The sequence below is a fragment of the Oncorhynchus masou genome, chromosome 12 (genome assembly GCF_036934945.1).
Source record: "Oncorhynchus masou masou isolate Uvic2021 chromosome 12, UVic_Omas_1.1, whole genome shotgun sequence".
NCBI lineage: Eukaryota > Metazoa > Chordata > Actinopteri > Salmoniformes > Salmonidae > Oncorhynchus > Oncorhynchus masou.
In genome coordinates, this window is record NC_088223.1 from 88,654,839 (window position 1) to 88,679,077 (window position 24,239).

At 49.9% G+C, this 24,239-nt stretch overlaps 1 protein-coding gene across 1 annotated transcript in view; it reads right to left on the minus strand.

Moving 5' to 3' along the window:
- Positions 1–1,247: 1,247 nt before the first annotated feature.
- LOC135549421 (teneurin-2-like) overlaps positions 1,248–24,239 on the minus strand; it is a 167,503-nt gene continuing 144,511 nt past the window's right edge. Inside the window, exons 19-29 of the mRNA XM_064979392.1 lie at positions 23,315–23,567; positions 21,363–21,383; positions 20,803–21,035; positions 18,337–18,491; positions 13,589–14,463; positions 10,856–11,031; positions 9,638–9,873; positions 6,345–6,641; positions 3,706–5,326; positions 3,467–3,597; positions 1,248–3,341 (exon numbers count right to left, since the gene is read on the minus strand). Coding sequence (XP_064835464.1) covers positions 2,604–3,341; positions 3,467–3,597; positions 3,706–5,326; positions 6,345–6,641; positions 9,638–9,873; positions 10,856–11,031; positions 13,589–14,463; positions 18,337–18,491; positions 20,803–21,035; positions 21,363–21,383; positions 23,315–23,567 — 4,736 coding nt within the window. The 3' untranslated portion in view covers positions 1,248–2,603. The remainder of the gene's footprint in view (positions 3,342–3,466; positions 3,598–3,705; positions 5,327–6,344; positions 6,642–9,637; positions 9,874–10,855; positions 11,032–13,588; positions 14,464–18,336; positions 18,492–20,802; positions 21,036–21,362; positions 21,384–23,314; positions 23,568–24,239) is intronic.

Here is a 24,239-nt window from a genome sequence, read left to right on the forward strand (position 1 = left end):
TACAGTATGACTGTAGTGGGTTTACTAACATGTTAGCTCTATTAGCTATGTTGACTACAACATTACTTTAGCTAACATGGTGACAACGATGTAGGTTGAGCGGAGCGGATGGTTTTGCTTGGAAAGTTTTTCTTGCCTGGTTACAGACAGCTGATGTGTTGTGCATTGAATTTCACAAGAGAAGGGAAAAGGTGAGAGGACGAGAGCCCGTAGACGGCTTGAAGGAATACAACGAGCTGCTTGTATGTGGCTATGAAAGCAAACTGTTTTCGTTTGATCAGGGGTGTATTCATTCCGCCGATTCTGTTGAAAAATGTTTCTTAAACGGAAGCAAATGGAACGAAACGGGGATAAACATACCTGAATTTGTCCAATAGAAACTCTCCTTTGCAACTTTTAGACTAATGACTACACCCTAGATCAGCTAGATGCAGGCAAGAGTGTGCAACCTGGTATTGAATGTGTCACTCTATGTCCATGTGTCACTGTCTGTCATTTCAAATCTTTCTTTCAACCTGTGTGCACCTATGTTGTAAACTTTCATTCATAGGCTAGGTTGTAGCAACCTCATGATGGGTACAGGGAACATTAGAGTATCATGTAGTAGCCTAAACCTATTGATGTTACATTGAACTGAGTGAATGGAATATGAACGACAGTCATCCAATATGCTGTAATAGAAATAAGGCCATGCTCATGAAAAAATGTATTGTCCTCCCTCATCTTAAACGTCACCAACCGCCACTGGTTAGGCTTTAGACATGGAGCAGTGGGTTTGATCTGCATGAGGTGCAACTCGTCCAGAACATTATGACCTGCTGAGTATCTGTCCTGACCCCATGTTCTATAGATTATCTTACTGTCATGTAGGCGCTCAGGCCGATATGCAAATAGAGATGTTAATGATTACAGATGCTTGTTCGCTTGGAGCCGGACCGTTAAAATAGCCTGGGAGCCATGAGAACCCACTGTAGCTGACCGGAAGTGGTTTGCATCCAATGATCTCAATTGGAATAATACAACACCCGCCTTTAATCTTAATTTACCTCAGCATTACCAAGGAAGCCAATTTTACCTGCCACTCAGCATTTGGCAGATTAATTTGCGTTGATTTATTCACAATTTTCAAAGTTTAGGCTAATGATAAAAATAGTGGAAGTGCTGAGTGGAAGTTAGTCCACCACTGCCCCCAGGGAAGCACGTCGAACCACAGCTCCTTGCCGAAAGAGGGAAAAGCACAGTCCATGCAACATGAAAAACCAAGTTTATTCTGATAAACTTCCCACAGAATCCTCACCCTAGTGTAAAGAATGTTTCATGATACCTATTCATGTACATATTGACATCCATACTGTGGGTCTTCACAGTGCAAATATACATTTTACAGATATCGGGTTACAGAGATGTCACTAGGTAAAAAAAGAAAAAAAATGAAATAAAAAGCTCCCGTGTTGAAAGGGGAGGTTCGAGTTTGACCAATCAAATGTAAAAGGTTTCGAGTTTGACCAATCAAATGTAAAAGGTTTCGAGTTTGACCAATCAAATGTAATACGATCCGTAAGTAGACACTCTTCTAGGGATTTTCACAGAACAATAGTAAAGTCTCTTCTTTTGAGAAATGTACAAATTAGACCGCTTTCAGGACAGGGATCTGTGTTGCTGAATGAATGTACACATTTAACTTGGTAATGTGTAAGGAAACAGGTTTCACAGTTGTAAAGACAACAACAAAAAATGTAAACAATATGAAAACACGACATACACCACATTTATTTGTCCGTAACATGTTGTCTTGGGCTGCAAAGTTTAAATCAAAAACAAACATTGAGAATACTTTCATATTTTACAAAAAAATAAAATAATGTCTTCCTCAATACAAATTCATCATGATTGTCATATAGTGCAAACAAAAAGAGCAAGAAAAATAAAACCGATTAAAATAAATAGCATTTGAGTCCATTTCTATTTTTTTAAGTGAGAGAGGGCGTCCTGACTGGTCTTGGCAGTCAATAACAAGCAAAAGTCTTATTTCAAACTGCACGGGAACAAATCTACATACATGTCACATCCTCTTTCTGTCTTTGTTCAATTAAACCATATATTACTATGTACTTTGAATGAAGAACAACTGTGCGTCCTTAAACATTGTTCATGGTTATGACTGTATTTGCAAGTGCTGGCTCTATGTTCTCCAGACAGCGGTCTGAGGCGGTTGAAAAGTTGTTTAGCCATTAGAAAGAAAAGCCTTGACTGGGTTGCCATTGTCTGTGCTGTGTTGGGTACGTCTGATTAGATGTTTGAAAGCAGTTCACTTTTTCCTCATTGGCATCAATACCAATCCCTCCCCCCAACAAAAATGTAAAAAGATTTTCTAGTTTTTCAAAATCCCTTTTTTTCCCCCTCTTAAAAAAGTAAGTTCATTATCGTTCGTAGTTAAGGGTGCTTTTTCTAAATCATTGTCTGAACTCATTCAGGCGCTGTTTAAACCTTCAGCAAGACATCTGTTTTGTGAGATCGTGTCCTCTCAGATGCCCCTGCAGCACTGCCAGGGAAACCCCCTTTACTCTCCCTAGGAGATGAAGTGTCAAAGGGGCGGTGCTCTGTTACCTCTTGCCCACCTCGTTCTGTCTGAGGAACTGGATGTTGCTGCTGCTGTCTGCCAGTTCTGGGTACTGCTCCACAGGCAGCACATAGTACCCATCGTAACCTGGCACCTTCCCTGTTGCCAGGAGCTGCTGCCTCTCTCCCTCTGCCCATAGCTTCCCTCCCTCTCTGCTCTCTTTCAGATGTTGCTGCTCTCTCATCCAGGCCCCCGACAGGGCTCTCTGGTGGGCCTGCTCTAGCAGGCGACCCCTCTCCTTCTCCAGCACGTCAGCCGCTAGGCCGTAACGTACACTCAGGGACAACGCCACCGTGTGGATCTCCACAGTGACACCCCGGCGAGAGCGTCCGCTGACAGTCACGTTGACGCCGTTCTCCAGGGATTTCCTCCCACCGCTCAGCCCCAGAGACAGCAGGTCACTGTCAGCCAGGCCCAGCTTCACAAAGAAGTGGCAGTCCTTCCCGTCTACGGTGTAGTGGGTCCCCTCCAGATAGACGGCGTTGTTCAGGACCTGGGCCACCTTACGGCTGTCCTCGCTGGCCAGGCCGGACACTCCCGTCATCACATGGCCCTCCTTGATGGCCAGCATCATGCCCCGGCCCACGATGGGGATCTTGGTGCCGAACCAGTAGCCGGGCTTGTCTTGTTTGGTCCGACGCTCCTTGTTGAGCAACCTCCCCTCCAGAGCCATGAAGGCCTGGTTGTGGCGCTCTACTGCATGCTGCACCCCGGTGATCAGCTGGAGACAGTAGAGAGTCAGGCCAGACTGTTATATTTCAATGAATTAACATCAATTACATATTAGATTCGCCTGTGTAGTCTTAGCTATCAGTAGGTGAAATATGTATTTTATAAATGACTCACCGGAGCAGTCTCACAGTCCTGGCTCGCCACTAGTTCATAAGGCGGATCAACAAAATACATGGGGTGTCTGGGGAAGCCTGGTATGATGTTACTGAGCTGGAAACCAAACATCACCAACCAGCTCTTCACGTCTGCAAAATAGAATTCAAACACGTCAAGATGTCACACAACATAAATTACCTGATGGATTTGGTTTTTAAGAACAGGTCATAAAGGAAAACAAACACAATCATTGTTACCTGTCACATAGCTCTTGATGTCTATCATGTCACTGAGTGGGTTGTTGTTCTTGAACATGTACAGATTGAATGGGGCGGGTTCCTTGCCGATCTTAGGTAGGAGTTTATGGTCTGGTGCCGTCCATCTGCCTGCCAGCACATCGTAGTCTCTCTGGCCAAAGTGCACCAGCTTGGTGAGGGGGTCGTAGAGCCCTCCGTGGAAGCCCACCACCATGTTGAAGTCAGGGTTGGAGTCGTGGTACACCTCCCCGTAGGCAGTGTACTGGAGCTGCTTGACCATCTGTCCGTTGCTGCTGAAGACGGCGAGCGGCGTGCCCGTGTTGTCCGAGGCGATGTAATACTCCTCCCCGCCGGTCACCTCCATGGCAAACAGATGGCCCTGCAGGTCGTAGTAGAACGAGGTGATCTCCCCTCCAGAGTGGTTGTACACGTGGGTTATCCTGCCGGGGTAGTTGAGGTCAGCGTAGAAGAACTGCAGGTGCTCTCCCTCGCTGGTCTTCCTGGAGACGCGGCGGCCCAGGCCGTCGTAGCGGTAACGCACGCTCCACCCCGCGGGCGTCCGGCTGTACGCCTGCTCCAGCAGCCCGTTGGAGTTGTAGTCGAACACGTCGGCGCCGCGCTGGCTCAGGACGCCGTCCTCGTCCACGTGGTACTGCATGTCGCCCAGGCGGGTGATGCGGTCTCGCAGGTCGTAGCGCAGCGGTAGCAGGCGGGCGCTGTTCCCAGGGTTCAGCAGGTGCAAGTTGCCGTTCAGGTCGTAGCTGTAACGCCAGGTGGACCAGTCGTTGACTTTGACCCCGACAAGCTGGCCGTCACCATCGTACTCATAGCGGTACTGTGTGGTGTTGGCATACGGGCCGATCTTCAGCTCTCTCTTAATGACCCGGCCCATGCTGTCATACTGCACCGTCATCCAGTACATGAGCGAGCGGAAGATCTCGTACTGCACCTCTTTGATACGGCCGTGGGCGTCAAAGTGCTTGCTGAGGGTCATCACTGCCGTGGTGATTATCTGGTTGATGTCATAGTAGATAATGCCAAACTTGCCAAAGTGCTCCACCTTGCCTGAGATCTCGTCGTAGCGGTAGAGGTCCAGGGGCAGGGGCGTCTCGCCGATCACAGGCTTGATGCTGGCCACACGGAAGCTGTTGTCGTGGTAGGTGTAGTCGAAGCGGGCGTTGACCATGCCCTCTTCGGAGAAGCGATACATCTGTCTGTCCACTAGGGGGCCTATCTTCCGGTAACGGATGGTGCAGGAGAACCCCCCGCTCTGCAGGTTGACCATCTTCAACACGCCGGTCGTATCGTCGTAGCCGAACGTAATGGCTGTGCCGTCATACAGAACCTCAGACAGTTTGGCCAGCTTGCCGTACCTGTAGATGACGCGTCGGCCCGTGCCCAGGTAGAAGGTGGCGCGCGGTTGTCCGTCCTCGCTGAAGTCGTGGATGACGGTGGCGTTGCTCTCGGGAGGGTTGTAGATGTTGCGGATGTAGCCAACGGAGACGTGGGTGGACATGGTGTGTCTGGCCATGCTGGGCATGGTGACAGAGGTGAGACGCCCCGAGGTGTCAAACTCAAACACGTACTGTTTCTGACTCTGCTGGAGGAGCAGCACCATGGACTGAGGAGAGATGGGAAAGAAAAGGCATGTTTACTATTTGATTCTGTACTGTAGTCTGGACACCTTGAAAAACATAAACAACAAAACTCAGAGACAGGCAAGAGTGGAAAACTGTCTGGCACTTTGTTCCCAGGCAACTAACAGTACACACAGAGACACACAGACACACAGAGACAAACAGAGACACACAGAGACACACAGAGACACACAGAGACACACCGAGACACACACAGACACAGAGAGACACACAGAGACACACAGAGACACACACAGACACACAGAGACACACACAGAAACACACACACACCGACACACACAGAGACACAGAGACACACACAGACACACACAGACACAGAGTCACACAGAGTCACACAGAGTCACACAGAGTCACACACAGAGTCACACACAGAGACACACACAGAGACACACACAGAGACTCAGAGACACACACAGACACACAGAGTCACACAGAGACACACACAGACACACAGAGACACACACAGACACACAGAGACACACACAGAGACACAGAGACACACACACACAGACACAGAGACACACACACACCGACACACAGAGACACACACAGAGACACACAGAGACACACAGACACACAGAGACACACACAGACACACAGATACACAGAGACACACAGAGACACACACAGACACACAGATACACACAGACACACAGAGACACACAGAGACACACAGAGACACACAGAGAGACAAGCAGAGACAAGCAGAGACACACAGACACGTAGACACACAGACACACACAGAGACACACAGAGAGACACAGACACACACAGACACACAGAGACACACAGAGAGACACAGACACACACAGACACATAGAGACACACAGAGACACACAGAGACACACAGAGAGACAAGCAGAGACAAGCAGAGACACACAGACACGCAGACACAGAGACACACAGAGACACACAGAGACACACAGAGACACACAGAGACACACAGAGACACACCCCCAGTAGTGTATCAGAAGGCCTCACCCTGTCCAGATAGCTGAAGCTCCACACCTTGCCGTCCACAAAGGTGCGTGAGAGGATGCGTCCCAAGGTGTCGAACTCGCTCCTCTGGCTCATGCTGCCTCTCTGCAGGCCCACCAGGCGTCCGGTGGGGGAGTAGGACACGTTGACCACAGCCAGGCTGCTGCTGGGCAGCCAGGTGGCCGGACGGCTCTGCTGGTCATACATGATCCTCAGCGTGAACTTACGGTGGTCGTCATAGATCTTCTCTGTGCGAGTGTTGCGGTCAAAATCAATGGAGAGGAGGTTCCTGCCGTGGGCCTGTGGAGAGAGAGAGAGGACATTACATTAGTCACAGGTACCTGTGGAGAGAGAGGACATTACATTAGTCACAGGTACCTGTGGAGAGAGAGAGAGGAAGGACATTACGTTAGTCACAGGTACCTGTGGAGAGACAGGACATTACATTAGTCACAGGTACCTGTGGAGAGGGAGGACATTACATTAGTCACAGGTACCTGTGGAGAGAGAGGAACCTGTGGAGAGAGAGAGGAAGGACATTACATTAGTCACAGGTACCTGTGGAGAGACAGGACATTACATTAGTCACAGGTACCTGTGGAGAGGGAGGACATTACATTAGTCACAGGTACCTGTGGAGAGAGAGGAAGGACATTACATTAGTCACAGGTACCTGTGGAGAGACAGGACATTACATTAGTCACAGGTACCTGTGGAGAGGGAGGACATTACATTAGTCACAGGTACCTGTGGAGAGACAGGACATTACATTAGTCACAGGTACCTGTGGAGAGAGGAAGGACATTACATTAGTCACAGGTACCTGTGGAGAGACAGGACATTACATTAGTCACAGGTACCTGTGGAGAGGGAGGACATTACATTAGTCACAGGTACCTGTGGAGAGAGGAAGGACATTACATTAGTCACAGGTACCTGTGGAGAGAGAGGACATTACATTAGTCACAGGTACCTGTGGAGAGGGAGGACATTACATTAGTCACAGGTACCTGTGGAGAGGGAGGACATTACATTAGTCACAGGTACCTGTGGAGAGAGGAAGGACATTACATTAGTCACAGGTACCTGTGGAGAGGGAGGACATTACATTAGTCACAGGTACCTGTGGAGAGGGAGGACATTACATTAGTCACAGGTACCTGTGGAGAGACAGGACATTACATTAGTCACAGGTACCTGTGGAGAGGGAGGACATTACATTAGTCACAGGTACCTGTGGAGAGGGAGGACATTACATTAGTCACAGGTACCTGTGGAGAGGGAGGACATTACATTAGTCACAGGTACCTGTGGAGAGGGAGGGAGGACATTACATTAGTCACAGGTACCTGTGGAGAGGGAGGACATTACATTAGTCACAGGTACCTGTGGAGAGAGAGGGAGGACATTACATTAGTCACAGGTACCTGTGGAGAGGAGGACATTACATTTAGTCACAGGTACCTGTGGAGAGGGAGGACATTACATTAGTCACAGGTACCTGTGGAGAGAGAGGGAGGACATTACATTAGTCACAGGTACCTGTGGAGAGAGGAGGACATTACATTAGTCACAGGTACCTGTGGAGAGGGAGGACATTACATTAGTCACAGGTACCTGTGGAGAGTCACAGGTACCTGTGGAGGGAGGACATTACATTAGTCACAGGTACCTGTGGAGAGGGAGGACATTACATTAGTCACAGGTACCTGTGGAGAGAGAGGGAGGACATTACATTAGTCACAGGTACCTGTGGAGAGAGAGGGAGGACATTACATTAGTCACAGGTACCTGTGGAGAGAGAGGGAGGACATTACATTAGTCACAGGTACCTGTGGAGAGGGAGGACATTACATTAGTCACAGGTACCAGTGGAGAGAGAGGACATTACGTTAGTCACAGGTACCTGTGGAGAGAGAGGACATTACATTAGTCACAGGTACCTGTGGAGAGGGAGGACATTACATTAGTCACAGGTACAGTTACATTAGTCACAGGTACCTGTGGAGAGAGAGGACATTACATTAGTCACAGGTACCTGTGGAGAGGGAGGACATTACATTAGTCACAGGTACCTGTGGAGAGACAGGACATTACATTAGTCACAGGTACCTGTGGAGAGAGAGGAAGGACATTACATTAGTCACAGGTACCTGTGGAGAGAGAGGGAGGACATTACATTAGTCACAGGTACCTGTGGAGAGGGAGGACATTACATTAGTCACAGGTACCTGTGGAGAGAGAGGAAGGACATTACATTAGTCACAGGTACCTGTGGAGAGACAGGACATTACATTAGTCACAGGTACCTGTGGAGAGGGAGGACATTACATTAGTCACAGGTACCTGTGGAGAGACAGGACATTACATTAGTCACAGGTACCTGTGGAGAGAGAGGACATTACATTAGTCACAGGTACCTGTGGAGAGAGAGGGAGGACATTACATTAGTCACAGGTACCTGTGGAGAGGGAGGACATTACATTAGTCACAGGTACCTGTGGAGAGACAGGACATTACATTAGTCACAGGTACCTGTGGAGAGAGAGGGAGGACATTACATTAGTCACAGGTACCAGTGGAGAGAGAGGACATTACATTAGTCACAGGTACCTGTGGAGAGTGAGGAAGGGAGGGAGGACAACGACCCTAAACACACAGCCAAGACAATGCGGGAGTGGCTTCGTCTCTGAATGTCCTTGAGTGGCCCAGCCAGAGCCCGGACTTGAACCCGATCGACCTGAAAATAGCTGTGCAGCGATGTTCCCCATCAAACCTGACAGAGCTTGAGATGATCTGCAGAGAAGAATGGGAGAAACTCCCCAAATACAGGTGTGCCAAGCTTGTAGCATCATACCCAAGAAGACTCAATGCTGTAATTACTACCAAAGGTGCTTCAACAAAGTCCCGAGTAAAGGGTCTGAATACTTATGTAAATGTGATTACATTTTTTTGATTTTTTATAAATTATCAAAAATGTCTAAAAACCTGCTTTTGCTTTGTCATTATGGGGTATTGTGTGTAGATTGATGAAGATTTTTTATATATAAAAAAAAAAATCAATTTTAGAATAAGGCTGTGAAGTATATATATTTTTTAAGTCAAGGGGTCTGAATACACTGTATATATATTTAAATATAACAACATTACTCTCTAAATTGTATATTGTAACTTTATTTTTCTTCTTCAGTGACACATGTTATCATACAGAGACGGCCTTCAGTCTGACAGACAACAAGCTGCATTGATTAAGAAAACCTCCAGAAATGGATTGACATCAGAGCACTCCAGCTTACCCTCAACTTCCTGCCATATATGGTCACTTTACTTTTGATCACTTCCTTCCTCATCCTCCACTCGATGGAATTCAGCCCGCTGTCGGTGGGCAGAGTGATGTTACGCCGACCAATGGTAGGGCTGACTGCGCCGGCCAGGATGTGGGGCTCTGTGTGGAAACTGAGGCCCATGCCGTTGGCATACGACACCTGGAGAGTGCCATTGTAACAGAACTGGTAGTTGTTCCGTACTTGGTCTGCAGGGGGAGCAGCAGACACACACACACACACACACACACACACACACACACACACACACACACACACACACACACACACACACACACACACACACACACACACACACACACACACACACACACACACACACACACACACACACACACACACACGCGTTATATGAGAAGCGAGACACTAAAAGGCATGTTTTATTACAGAGATTCCATTTGATGTGATTGAATGCTCTGCATTAGAGGAAATGTGGTCTCTGGATGTGTGTACTTTACTCCCAGACAATAACAAGTATCCTCTCTCAGAACGACATGACCAAAGATAAGAGTTTTTTTTTTAGTCTCTCAGTCAATTGCAGAACATGAGCCTTTTATTCCATTTCCATAACGAGATCATGGACTACAATTGAGGAAAAAAAAGTATCTGGAAACAAAAGAATCCATGGAGTTTAACGCGAGGAAAACTTCTTGAAACACGTCTAGCAAAAACAAGAGTAACTCAAAACCAGCTCTTAACATCTTTCAAAACTGAATTTATCTCCTTGAAACAGGAGAAGTAAACTTTGCGATCCTTTTAAAGACAGATTTACTTTGGAGATGCCGTTAAAGGCAGAACTCCCACATCAGATTGAAATAAAGTGTGCAGTTAGAGGTAGACAAGTCAGTTTGCCCTCTTTTACGAGCCCCCCCCCCCCCCCCAGGGTAAACTTTCATATCAATCTCTTCAATTCTTATTCTCACGACTACAGTCGTTTCCAGACGTACAGATGAAATAGCATTTATTTTCTGTCACACCCCCGTGGGTCAGTGGGGAAATCCGTTCTCTCTTTCTCCCTCCCCGCTAAACGGCTGTAATAACCTCTGGGATCAGGGGCCGTCTTGTCGGGCAGCAACATAACGAAATTCCAATTCGTAGAATATATTTTTTTATGAGAATTATATATTTTTTTTAGGGGTGGGGTGGGGGGGGTGTGACTTTGTTAGTTACCTTGCACCACGGTGTAGGACGCCTCCGCAGAGGACAAGTTGGTGATGATGGTGACGTCATCGTCTCTGTTGGAGCGCTCCACCTCAACGTTGACGGATTGCTCCATCTCCCGGTGCAGGCTGGTCACCACTCCCGTTGGGTAGGTGACGTTAGTCAGACGTCCCTCACTGTCATACCTGCACCGGGGAAAGGAACAGGACGGAGTCAAGTAGACATGGAGGGAAAACAATCCTTACACGTGTGAAACAAAGCTTGGCTGTTTAATCAAACGTGAGACCAACAGATGTCCTCTAGTACTCAGTGTTGTACCAGTGTCAGATACCAGATGGTGACAGTGACATAACCATACTGTTGATCTGACAGGATCCAGACCTCTCTCTCTCTCTCTCTCTCTCTCTCTCTCCGTCTCTCTCTCTCTCTGTCTCCCCCCTCTCTCTCTCTCTCTCTCTCTCCGTCTCTCTCTCTCTCTGTCTCCCCCCTCTCTCTCTCTCTCTCTCTCTCCCTATACCCCCCCCCTCTCTCTCTCTCTCTCTGTCTCTCTCTCTCTCTCTCTGACTAATGAGTTATTTCCATGGTGATTACTCATTTACTTCAGCCCACATGAACATGTGAGTTATATCACTGAATTGTTCATTTACCCAGTCACATTACACAGATCTACACAAGTATATTCACACAGAGCGTTTAACATGTTAGAGTCAGGTAGCCTAGTGGTTAGAGCGTTGGGCCAGTAACTAGCAGGTAGCCTAGTGGTTAGAGCGTTGGACCAGTAACCAGCAGGTAGCCTAGTGGTTAGAGTGTAGGGGCGGTAGGATAGCCTAGTGGTTAGAGCGTTGGGCCAGTAACCAGCAGGTAGCCTAGTGGTTAGAGCGTTATTTAGCCATGGTTGAGCGTTGGGCCAGTAGCAGGTAGCCTAGTGGTTAGAGCGTTGGGCCAGTAACCAGCAGGTAGCCAGTGGTTAGAGTGTTGGGCCAGTAACCACAGGTAGCCTAGTGGTTGTTCTAGTGGTTAGAGTGTTGGGCCAGTAACCAGGTAGCCAGTGTTGGGCCAGTAACCAGCAGGTAGCCTAGTGGTTAGAGTGTTGGGCCAGTAACCAGCAGGTAGTATAGCCTAGTGGTTAGAGTGTTGGGCCAGTAACCAGCAGGTAGCCTAGTGGTTAACATGTTAGAGTTAGAGTGTTGGGCCAGTAACCAGCAGGTAGCCTAGTGGTTAGAGCGTTGGGCCAGTAACCAGCAGGTAGCCTAGTGGTTAGAGTGTTGGGCCAGTAACCAGCAGGTAGCCTAGTGGTTAGAGCGTTGGGCCAGTAACCAGCAGGTAGCCTAGTGGTTAGAGTGTTGGGCCAGTAACCAGCAGGTAGCCTAGTGGTTGGTTAGTAGCCTAGTGGTTAGAGTGTTGGGCCAGTAACCAGCAGGTAGCCTAGTGGTTAGAGTGTTGGGCCAGTAACCAGCAGGTAGCCTAGTGGTTAGAGTGTTGGCCAGTAGCAGGTAGTAGTGGTTAGAGTGTAGGGGCGGCAGGTAGCCTAGTGGTTAGAGTGTAGGGGCGGCAGGTAGCCTAGTGGTTAGAGTGTTGGACTAGTAACCGGAAGGTTGATGGATCAAATCCCCGAGCCGACAAGGTAAAAATCTGCCATTTTGCCCCTGAGCAAGGAAGTTAACACCCACTGTTCCCCGGGCTCTGAAGACGTGGATGTCGATTATGCCAGTCCCCCCCCCCCTGATTCAGATGGGTTGGGTTAAATGTGGAAGACGCATTTCAGTTGAATGCATTCAGTTGTACAACTGACCAGGTATCCCCCCTTTCATTCAGTTGGACAACTGACCAGGTATCCTCCCTTTCATTCAGTTGGACAACTGACCAGGTATCCTCCCTTTCATTCAGTTGGACAACTGACCAGGTATCCCCTCTTTCATTCAGTTGGACAACTGACTAGGTATCCCCCTGTCATTCAGTTGGACAACTGACCAGGTATCCCCTTTCATTCAGTTGGACAACTGACTAGGTATCCCCCTTTCATTCAGTTGGACAACTGACCAGATATCCCCCTTTCATTCAGTTGGACAACTGACCAGGTATCCCCCCTTTCATTCAGTTGGACAACTGACCAGGTATCCCCCTTTCATTCAGTTGGACAACTGACCAGGTATCCCCCCTTTCATTTAGTTGGACAACTGACCAGGTATCCCCCCTTTCATTCAGTTGTACAACTGACCAGGTATCCCCCTGTCATTCAGTTGGACAACTGACCAGGTATCCCCCTTTCATTCAGTTGGACAACTGACCAGGTATCCCCCTTTCATTCAGTTGGACAACTGACCAGGTATCCCCCTTTCATTCAGTTGGACAACTGACCAGGTATCCCCCTTTCATTCAGTTGGACAACTGACCAGGTATCCCCCTTTCATTCAGTTGGACAACTGACCAGGTATCCCCTTTCATTCAGTTGGACAACTGACCAGGTATCCCCCCTTTCATTCAGTTGGACAACTGACCAGGTATCCTCCCTTTCATTCAGTTGGACAACTGACCAGGTATCCTCCCTTTCATTCAGTTGGACAACTGACCAGGTATCCCCCTTTCATTCAGTTGGACAACTGACCAGGTATCCCCCTTTCATTCAGTTGGACAACTGACCAGGTATCCCCCCTTTCATTCAGTTGGACAACTGACCAGGTATCCCCCCTTTCATTCAGTTGGACAACTGACCAGGCATCCCCCCTTTTCCCTTTCCCTTACTCATAGAAGTTGGTCCATCCAGTCTCATCAGCCTTGGAGGCCAGCAGACCTGTGTTCGCAGCATAGCTCATCAGCGCCACTTCCTGGTTCAGGGCAGATACGGAGCGCAGGCCGCCGGCAGGGTCCAGCCCCAGGCTGACCACCTGGTTCTCAGGCAGCAGCACCAGCCTCAGCAGGCCAGAGCCATCCCTCCTCACCCTCAGGGTGTTGTTAGAGTTATCAGCCACAGCAGCCAGCTCCCCGTCCGGCCCGTAGGTGAAGTTATACAGGAGTTCTCCGGTGATCAGACTGGCTGTGTGTCTGTGGAGCCCATCTCTACTGAACACGTAGTGCTCCTGTTCCCGCGGTGACCCCACCTCATACAGCCCTATGGGCGTGGCCACGGGCCTGTTGCGCCTCACCGCCCGCACGCGGATGTTGTTTAGGTCAGCGATGAACAGCGTGCCGTCGGGAGACACGGCGAGCGAGGAGGGGGCGTTGAGCCCGGCCTCCGTGGCGTAGCCCTCGTCGCCAGAGAAGCACTGGCAGTTGACGTCGTTCTTGCAGTCGCACTCGGAGGCGGCGCCGGCCAGCGGAGAGATCTCTCCGGAGGCGCTGACATGCCGCACGCGGTTGATCTTCTTCTCGTCCGTCTCGGCGATGTAGAGCACGCCGGTGTGGGAGATGGCGATGGCCGTGGCGCTCTCCAGAGCTGAGTGGATGGCCAGCTTGCTCAGGGAGTAGTCGATGCCCGGGACCTGGCAGTGCATGGGCCTCCCTGCGATGATGCTGACCTGGTGGTTCTCAGTGATGCGCATGATCACATTGTTCTCCAGAACATACAGGGAGTTGTCTGTAGGGTTTACCGCCAGGTCAGTGGGCCACTCCAGACGCACCTGGATCAACAGACACAGAACACATGAGTCATCACAAACACACTGGAACTCTCCCCCCCAGCCCTCTGTAGATCTCTCCCTCTAGTCTCCCCCCCAGCCCTCTGTAGATGTCTCCCTCTAGTCTCCCCCCCAGCCCTCTGTAGATCTCTCCCTCTAGTCTCCCCCCCAGCCCTCTGTAGATGTCTCCCTCTAGTCTCCCCCCCAGCCCTCTGTAGATCTCTCCCTCTATTCCCCCCAGCCCTCTCTAGATCTCTCCCTCTAGTCTCCCCCCCAGCCCTCTGTAGATCTCTCCCTCTAGTCTCCCCCCAGCCCTCTGTAGATCTCTCCCTCTAGTCTCCCCCCAGCCCTCTGTAGATCTCTCCCTCTATTCTCCCCCCAGCCCTCTCTAGATCTCTCCCTCTAGTCTCCCCCCAGCCCTCTGTAGATCTCTCCCTCTAGTCTCCCCCCCAGCCCTCTGTAGATCTCTCCCTCTAGTCTCCCCCCAGCCCTCTCTAGATCTCTCCCTCTAGTCTCCCCCCAGCCCTCTGTAGATCTCTCCCTCTAGTCTCCCCCCCAGCCCTCTGTAGATCTCTCCCTCTAGTCTCCCCCCCAGCCCTCTGTAGATCTCTCCCTCTATTCTCCCCCAGCCCTCTGTAGATCTCTCCCTCTATTCCCCCCCCAGCCCTCTCTAGATCTCTCCCTCTATTCTCCCCCAGCCCTCTGTAGATCTCTCCCTCTAGTCTCCCCCCAGCCCTCTGTAGATCTCTCCCTCTAGTCTCCCCCCCCAGCCCTCTGTAGATCTCTCCCTCTATTCTCCCCCAGCCCTCTGTAGATCTCTCCCTCTAGTCTCCCCCCAGCCCTCTCTAGATCTCTCCCTCTATTCTCCCCCCAGCCCTCTGTAGATGTCTCCCTCTAGTCTCCCCCAGCCCTCTGTAGATCTCTCCCTCTAGTCTCCCCCCAGCCCTCTGTAGATCTCTCCCTCTAGTCTCCCCCCAGCCCTCTGTAGATCTCTCCCTCTATTCTCCCCCAGCCCTCTCTAGATCTCTCCCTCTATTCTCCCCCCAGCCCTCTGTAGATCTCTCCCTCTAGTCTCCCCCCCAGCCCTCTGTAGATCTCTCCCTCTAGTCTCCCCCCAGCCCTCTGTAGATCTCTCCCTCTAGTCTCCCCCCAGCCCTCTGTAGATCTCTCCCTCTAGTCTCCCCCCCCAGCCCTCTGTAGATCTCTCCCTCTAGTCTCCCCCCAGCCCTCTGTAGATCTCTCCCTCTAGTCTCCCCCCCCAGCCCTCTGTAGATCTCTCCCTCTAGTTTCCCCCCAGCCCTCTGTAGATCTCTCCCTCTAGTCTCCCCCCAGCCCTCTGTAGATCTCTCCCTCTAGTTTCCCCCCAGCCCTCTGTAGATCTCTCCCTCTAGTCTCCCCCCAGCCCTCTGTAGATCTCTCCCTCTAGTCTCCCCCCCAGCCCTCTGTAGATCTCTCCCTCTAGTTTCCCCCCAGCCCTCTGTAGATCTCTCCCTCTAGTCTCCCCCCAGCCCTCTGTAGATCTCTCCCTCTATTCTCCCCCCAGCCCTCTGTAGATCTCTCCCTCTAGTCTTTCAAGTCTATCCAACTTTCTCTCTCTCACAGACTATTCAGAAGTAGGGTTGCACAATTCTGGTAACTTCCCCAAAATTCCCAGGTTATTCCTTCCTGATTCCAGAAATTTTCCAACAGGGAGAATCTGGAAAACCTGGGAATTTAGGGAAAGATATCAGAATTGTGCAACCCTACTCAGAAGACGGTAGAGATTGGATTTCTGTATAGGTGGGTATTGATACTGTTAATGTATGACTACAAACAGGCAGCACTATGTAGTTGTACCAGTTGTAGATACCCTATATAAACAAAGTATGTCAACACCCCTTCAAATTAGTGGATTCGGCTATTTCATCCACACCCGTTTCTAACAGGTGTATAAAATCAAGCACACAGCCATGCAATCTCCATAGACAAACATTTCCAGTAGAATGGCCTTACTGAAGAGCTCGGTGACTGTCAACGTGGCACCGTCATAGGATACCACCTTTCCAACAAGTCAGTTCGTCAAATGTCTGTCCTGCTGCACTCAGCAACAACGGCTCAGCCACGAAGTGGTAGGCAACACAAGATCACAGAACAGGACCGCTGAGTGCTGAAGCACGTCTGTCCTCGGTTGCAACACTCACTACTGACTTCCAAACTGCCTCTGGAAGCAACGTCAGCACAATAACTATTTTGTCAGGAGTTTCATGAAATGGGTTTGTATGGCCGAGCAACCGGCTGGAGTGGTGTAAAGCTCACCGGCGGGAGTGGTGTAAAGCTCGCAGCCATTGGACTATGGGGTTGGTGGTTGCCATGAGAACGCTACATACCCCAATGCATTGTGCCAACTGTACAGTGGTAGAGGAGGAATAATGGTCTGGGGCTGTTTTTCATGGTTTGGGTTAGGTCCTTTAGTTCCAGCGAAGGGAAATCTTCACCCTACAGCATACAATGACATTCTAGACAGGTTTGGGTTAGGTCCTTTAGTTCCAGCGAAGGGAAATCTTCATCCTACAGCATACAATGACATTCTAGACAGGTTTGGGGAAGGTCCTTTAGTTCCAGCGAAGGGAAATCTTCACCCTACAGCATACAATGACATTCTAGACAGGTTTGGGTTAGGTCCTTTAGTTCCAGCGAAGGGAAATCTTCACCCTACAGCATACAATGACATTCTAGACAGGTTTGGGTTAGGTCCTTTAGTTCCAGCGAAGGGAAATCTTCACCCTACAGCATACAATGACATTCTAGACAGGTTTGGGTTAGGTCCTTTAGTTCCAGCGAAGGGAAATCTTCACCCTACAGCATACAATGACATTCTAGACAGGTTTGGGTTAGGTCCTTTAGTTCCAGCGAAGGGAAATCTTCACCCTACAGCATACAATGACATTCTAGACAGGTTTGGGGAAGGCCCTTTCCTGTTTCGGCATGACAATGCCCCCGTGCACAGAGCGAGGTCCATACAGAAATGGTTTGTCGAGATCAGTGTGGAAGAACTTGACTGGCCTGCACAGAGCCCTGACTTCAACCCTATCAAACACCTTTGGGATTAATACGAACGCCGACCGAGAGCCAGGCCTGATCGCCCAACATCAGTGTCCGACCTCACTAATGCTCTTGTGACTGAATGGAGGCAAGTCCCTGCAGCAACGTTCCAACATCTAGTGGAAAGCCTTCCCAGAAGAGTGGAGGCTGTTATAGCAGCAATGTTCCAACATCTAGTGGAAAGCCTTCCCAGAAGAGTGGAGGCTGTTATAGCAGCAACGTTCCAACATCTAGTGGAAAGCCTTCCCAGAAGAGTGGAGGCTGTTATAGCAGCAATGTTCCAACATCTAGTGGAAAGCCTTCCCAGAAGAGTGGAGGCTGTTATAGCAGCAATGTTCCAACATCTAGTGGAAAGCCTTTCCAGAAGAGTGGAGGCTGTTATATCAGCAGCGTTCCAACATCTAGTGGAAAGCCTTCCCAGAAGAGTGGAGGCTGTTATAGCAGCAATGTTCCAACATCTAGTGGAAAGCCTTCCCAGAAGAGTGGAGGCTGTTATAGCACCAAAGGGGGGGACCAACTCCATATTAATGTCCATAATTTTGGAATGAGATGTTCGATGAGCAGGTGTCCACATACTTTTAGTCATGCCGTGTATATCCCTCTAAAATACAGTCTCTGTAGTTGTCCAGCTTAGTGTATTTGGCCACAAGGCAGAACGATGGAGATGTCCTTTAGACTGCAGTCTAGCCTCAGCAGCACTACACAGGTGTTCTGCCCCCACAAAAGGACCTATAAGTCCAAAATATAAAGATATAAAACATAGCTTTGTTTTGCTCCCCATGGTTCCCTCCTGACCTGACTGACGTCCATGCTGGAGTCACAGCTGAGTGGGCGGACCGCTGTGAGGTCGTTGGTCTTGATCAGGGTGGAGATGATGCCGTTCTGGTCCACCTTACGGATCATGGTGGCGTCAACAAAGTACATGAGACCGTTCTTATCCACGGCGATCCCTGACAGACAGAAAGACATAAGAGAGAGAGGGGAGGGGGTCAGGGTTAGAAATCACAACATTCTAACATGGGGGGGGGGGTGGCAGGGTTAGAAATCACAACAATCTGACATGGGGGTGGGGTGAAATCACAACAATCTGACATGGGGGGCAGGTTAGAAATCACAACATTCTGACATGGGGGGGGGGCAGGGTTAGAAATCACAACATTCTGACATGGGGGGGTCCACCAGGGATCAGGGTTAGAAATCACAACATTCTGACATGGGGGGGGTTCTTATCCACGGCGATTCTGACATGGGGGGGACAGAAATTTCAACAATCTGACATGGGGGGGGCAGGGTTAGAAATCTCAACAATCTGACATGGGGGGGGCAGGGTTAGAAATCACAACATTCTGACATGGGGGGGGCAGGGTTAGAAATCACAACATTCTGACATGGGGGGGCAGGGTTAGAAATCTCAACAATCTGACATGGGGGGGGGGCAGGGTTAGAAATCACAACATTCTGACATGGGGGGGGGGCAGGGTTAGAAATCACAACAATCTGACATGGGGGGGGGGGCATAAAGTTAGAAATCACAACATTCTGACATGGGGGGGGGGGGGGCAGGGTTAGAAATCTCAACAATCTGACATGGGGGGGGGGCATGCTGGTTAGAAATCACAACATTCTGACATGGGGGGGCAGGGTTAGAAATCACAACAATCTGACATGGGGGGGCAGGGTTAGAAATCACAACATTCTGACATGGGGGGGGGCAGGGTTAGAAATCACAACAATCTGACATGGGGGGGCAGGGCATGGTTAGAAATCACAACAATCTGACATGGGGGGGGGTGCAGGGTTAGAAATCACAACAATCTGACATGGGGGGGGGGGGGCAGGGTTAGAAATCACAACAATCTGACATGGGGGGAGGCATGGTTAGAAATCACAACAATCTGACATGGGGGGGAGGCATGGTTAGAAATCACAACAATCTGACATGGGGGGGCAGGGTTAGAAATCACAACATTCTGACATGGGGGGGGCAGGGTTAGAAATCACGGCATTCTGACATGGGGGGGGGGGCATGGTTAGAAATCACAACAATCTGACATGGGGGGGGGGGGTGCAGGGTTAGAAATCACGGCATTCTGACATGTGAAAACTAGTTCTGGTGCTGCTGACAGAAACAGTCAAAACAGAGTCAAAGTTGTGCTCATCAGGTATTCTGTTGGAACATAGAACTGCCCTCACGATGTCGGTGTGCTGGTGACAGTGACAGTGCAACACAGTGCCACCGTCTCTTTTCCAGGCCACTGCTCTGAACAAATCACTGTCGTTTCCATACACCCACCCCCTGAAGATAGCCTACACTGGATAGATATTGATCAGTGGAGACTGCTTAATAAGGGAGGATGGCTCATAACAATGGCTGGATCAGAGCAAATGGATTTTGATACCAATTCACCTCGTCCATTCCAGCCATTACTTGCACATCCATCTATTGCACATCTACCATTCCAGTGTTTAATTGTCATATTATAATTACTTCGCCACCATGGCCTATTTATTGCCTTAACTCCCTTATTTGACCTTATTTGCACTCACTGTATATAGACTTTTTGTTTTATTTTTTTCTACTGTATTATTGACTGTGCATTTGTTTATTCCACGTGTAACTCTGTGTTGTTGTATGTGTCGAACTGCTTTGCTTTATCTTGGCCAGGTCGCAGTTGTAAATGAGAACTTGTTCTCAACTAGCCTACCTGGTTAAATAAAGGTGAAATTAAATAAATAAAAATAAAATTACCACGAGCCCATCCTCCCAAATTAAGCTGCCACCAACCTCCTGTGATATTGAGTGACAGATAAACACCCCAAATGAACAGCAGGTGAACCTGTGTAAAATCACACAATAAATGTGTAAATGACAGTTTGCAAGGGACAGTTTGCAAGTGACAGTTTGCAAGGGACAGTTTGCAAGGGACAGTTTGCAAGGGACAGTTTGCAAGGGACAGTTTGCAAGGGACAGTTTGCAAGGGACAGTTTGTAAGGGACAGTTTGTAAGGGACAGTTTGCAAGGGACAGTTTGCAAGGGACAGTTTGCAAGGGACAGTTTGCAAGGGACAGTTTGTAAGGGACAGTTTGCAAGTGACAGTTTGCAAGTGACAGTCAGCTATAGCCAAATAATCCTTAAGGAAATGAGAGGAGTGGAACTGATATTATAGTGAACGTGTGGAGCACAGTAGCCCTGCAACAGTACTCAGTAACAAGTCACTGTCACCTCCCCAGTCCTGGTTGGTACTCGCTCCTGGTACTCACCCCTGGGGTTCATGAGTGCGGCCTCCATGGCCTTGCCACCGTCCCCACAGCGAGCCTCGTCGAAGGGGACACACTGCTCGCCGGTCCCAGCCACCACCTGGGCATTGTCCAACAACTGCCGCCCGCTGGTCAGTGAGCGCACGCGGTATATCTGCCGAGAGTTGGTGTCTGAGAGGAAGACCACCCCAGACATTGGGTCCACCGCTAGGTAGTACTTGTGTGTTGGGTTGTTCCTACGGAGAAATTATATGAGAGAATATTTCTACCCCTGAACAGGCAGTTAACCCACTGTTCCTAGGCCGTCATTGAAAATAAGAATTTGTTCTTAACTGACTTGCCTAGTTAAATAAAAGTAAAATAAAAATATATATATTTTAGATGGTAATAATAATAACCTCCTGCAACTAAAATCAATTTCAAGAGGTGGGACAGATTACCCCTCAAAGGACTAAAACAGAGATTGGGAGAACATTCCACAGGCACCCCAACATACAGGAAGACAACTATCGCTTTTGTATGTCAGGCAATGTCACCAAGCTGCTGGACGACGCATAACTTACCCGTGCCTCAAGTCTTTATTTCTGAAAACAAAACAAAGAAACCAAACTTGTTAGTTTCCACCCATCATCCTACTTAACCCCTCCTCCACTGGCACCCTCCTCCACTGGCACCCTCCTCCACTGACACCCTCCTCCACTGGCACCCTCCTCCACTGGCACCCTCCTCCACTGGCACCCTCCTCCACTGGCACCCTCCTCCACTGGCACCCTCCTCTACTGACACCCTCCTCCACTGGCACCCTCCTCTACTAACACCCTCCTCTACTAACACCCTCCTCTACTAACACCCTCCTCCACTGGCACCCTCCTCCACTGGCACCCTCCTCCACTGGCACCCTCCTCCACTGGCACCCTCCTCCACTGACACCCTCCTCCACTGGCACCCTCCTCCACTGACACCCTCCTCCACTGACACCCTCCTCCACTGACACCCTCTGTACGTTGATACCCTCCTCCACTGGCACCCTCCTCTACTGACACCCTCCTCCACTGGCACCCTCCTCTACTAACACCCTCCGCTACTAACACCCTCTGTACGTTGATACCCTCCTCCACTGGCACCCTCCTCCACTGACACCCTCCTCCACTGGTACCCTCCTCTACTGACACTCTCCTCTACTGACACCCTCCTCTACTGACACCCTCCCCTACTGGCACCCTCCTCCACTGGCACCCTCCTCCACTGACACCCTCCTCCACTGGTACCCTCCTCCACTGGTACCCTCCTCCACTGGTACCCTCCTCTACTGACACCCTCCTCTACTGGCACCCTCCTCTTCTGGCACCCTCCTCTACTGACACCCTCCTACACTGACACCCTCCTCCACTGACACCCTCTGTATGTTGATGCCCTCCTCTACTGGCACCCTCCTCCACTAACACCCTCCACTAACACCCTCCTCCACTGGCACCCTCCTCCACTGGCACCCTCCTCCACTGACACCCTCCTCCACTGGCACCCTCCTCCACTGACACCCTCCTCCACTGACACCCTCTGTACGTTGATACCCTCCTCCACTGACACCCTCCTCCACTGGCACCCTCCTCCACTGACACCCTCCTCCACTGACACCCTCCTCCACTGACACCCTCCTCCACTGGCACCCTCCTCCACTGACACCCTCCTCCACTGGCACCCACCTCCACTGACTCCCCCTCCACTGACACCCTCCTCCACTGACACCCTCTGTACGTTGATACCCTCCTCCACTGACACCCTCATCCACTGACACCCTCCTCCACTGATACCCTCCTCCACTGACACCCTCTGTACGTTGATACCCTCCTCCACTGACACCCTCCTCCACTGGCACCCTCATCTACTGACACCCTCCTCCACTGACACCCTCGTCCACTGATACCCTCCTCCACTGACAGACACCCTCCTCCACTGACACCCTCCTCCACTGACACCCTCCTCCACTGACACCCTCCTCCACTGACACCCTCTTCCACTGGCACCCTCTGTACGTTGATACCCTCCTCCACTGACACCCTCTGTACGTTGATACCCTCCTCCACTGGCACCCTCCTCCCCTGACACCCTCCTCCACTGGCACCCTCCTCCACTGACACCCTCCTCCACTGACACCCTCTGTACGTTGATACCCTCCTCCACTGGCACCCTCCTCCACTGGCACCCTCCTCCACTGACACCCTCCTCCACTGGCACCCTCCTCTACTGACACCCTCCTCAACTAACACCCTCTGTACGTTGATACCCTCCTCCACTGACACCCTCATCCACTGACACCCTCATCCACTGACACCCTCGTCCACTGACACCCTCTGTACGTTGATACCCTCCTCCACTCGCACCCTCCTCCACTGGCACCCTCCTCCACTGGCACCCTCCTCCACTGGCACCCTCCTCCACTGACACCCTCCTCCACTGACACCTTCCTCCACTGACACCCTCCTCCACTGACACCCTCTGTACGTTGATACCTTACCTGAGCTCCAACACAGCCGTGGTGTTGAGGGTGGGATAGACCCGGCGAACGAAGTTGAGGTCTCCCACGTACAGGCTGCCGTCCCCCCCACAGGCCAGCGCCACGGGGGCCAGCAGCTTGTTGCCCTCGGCCAGACCACTGCAGCTGGGACAGGAGATACTGCGCCTGCGCCCGTTACCCATGATGCTGTTGATGACTGGAGGCTGCTGCTCTGAGACAAACACATTCTCCCCACTGCCTTTGTGTAAGATGCCTGAAACAGCAAACAGTTCAGATTCAAAACGATATCCTTTTAGATCCTAAAAATACAGCAAGGGAACAAAGACCCCCCCCTTTTTTAAATCAACCTTAATATGAACTTACTTATCATTTTAGACTTTGCCAAAAATAAAAAAATAAATTAATTCAATCTGTAATCCAATACTGTTCAAACTGTTGCTATAGAAACAATGTTAGTTCCAGGGTGGGGAGTGAATACTTGTCTAAATTATTTTTCATATTTTAAAATAATTAAATAAAATGACAGAGTACCTTGTGTAGATCGTTGACCAAAAATGACAATTACATCCATTTTAATTAGACTTTTTTTTAGCAACAAAATGGGGGAAAAGTCAAGGGGTGTGAATAATTTCTGATGTCACCGCATGTGTATCTAATCTTGTGGGGAAACACAATTCAGTCCCAGTCCTATTTTCCTAGCCCTAAATGGTACACTAACCCGAAAACCTAACCCGAAAACTAACCCAAATTCTAAACCAAATAGCATTTGACCTTGTGGAGACAAACAAAATGATACTCAGTTGGTCACATTTTTTGTTCGTTCACTATTCTTGTGGGGACTTCTGGAAACACACACACACACACTTTTTTTTAAACGTATGTAAATTGTGAAGTCTCTTGTCTGTAATGCCATTATGCGTTGAAC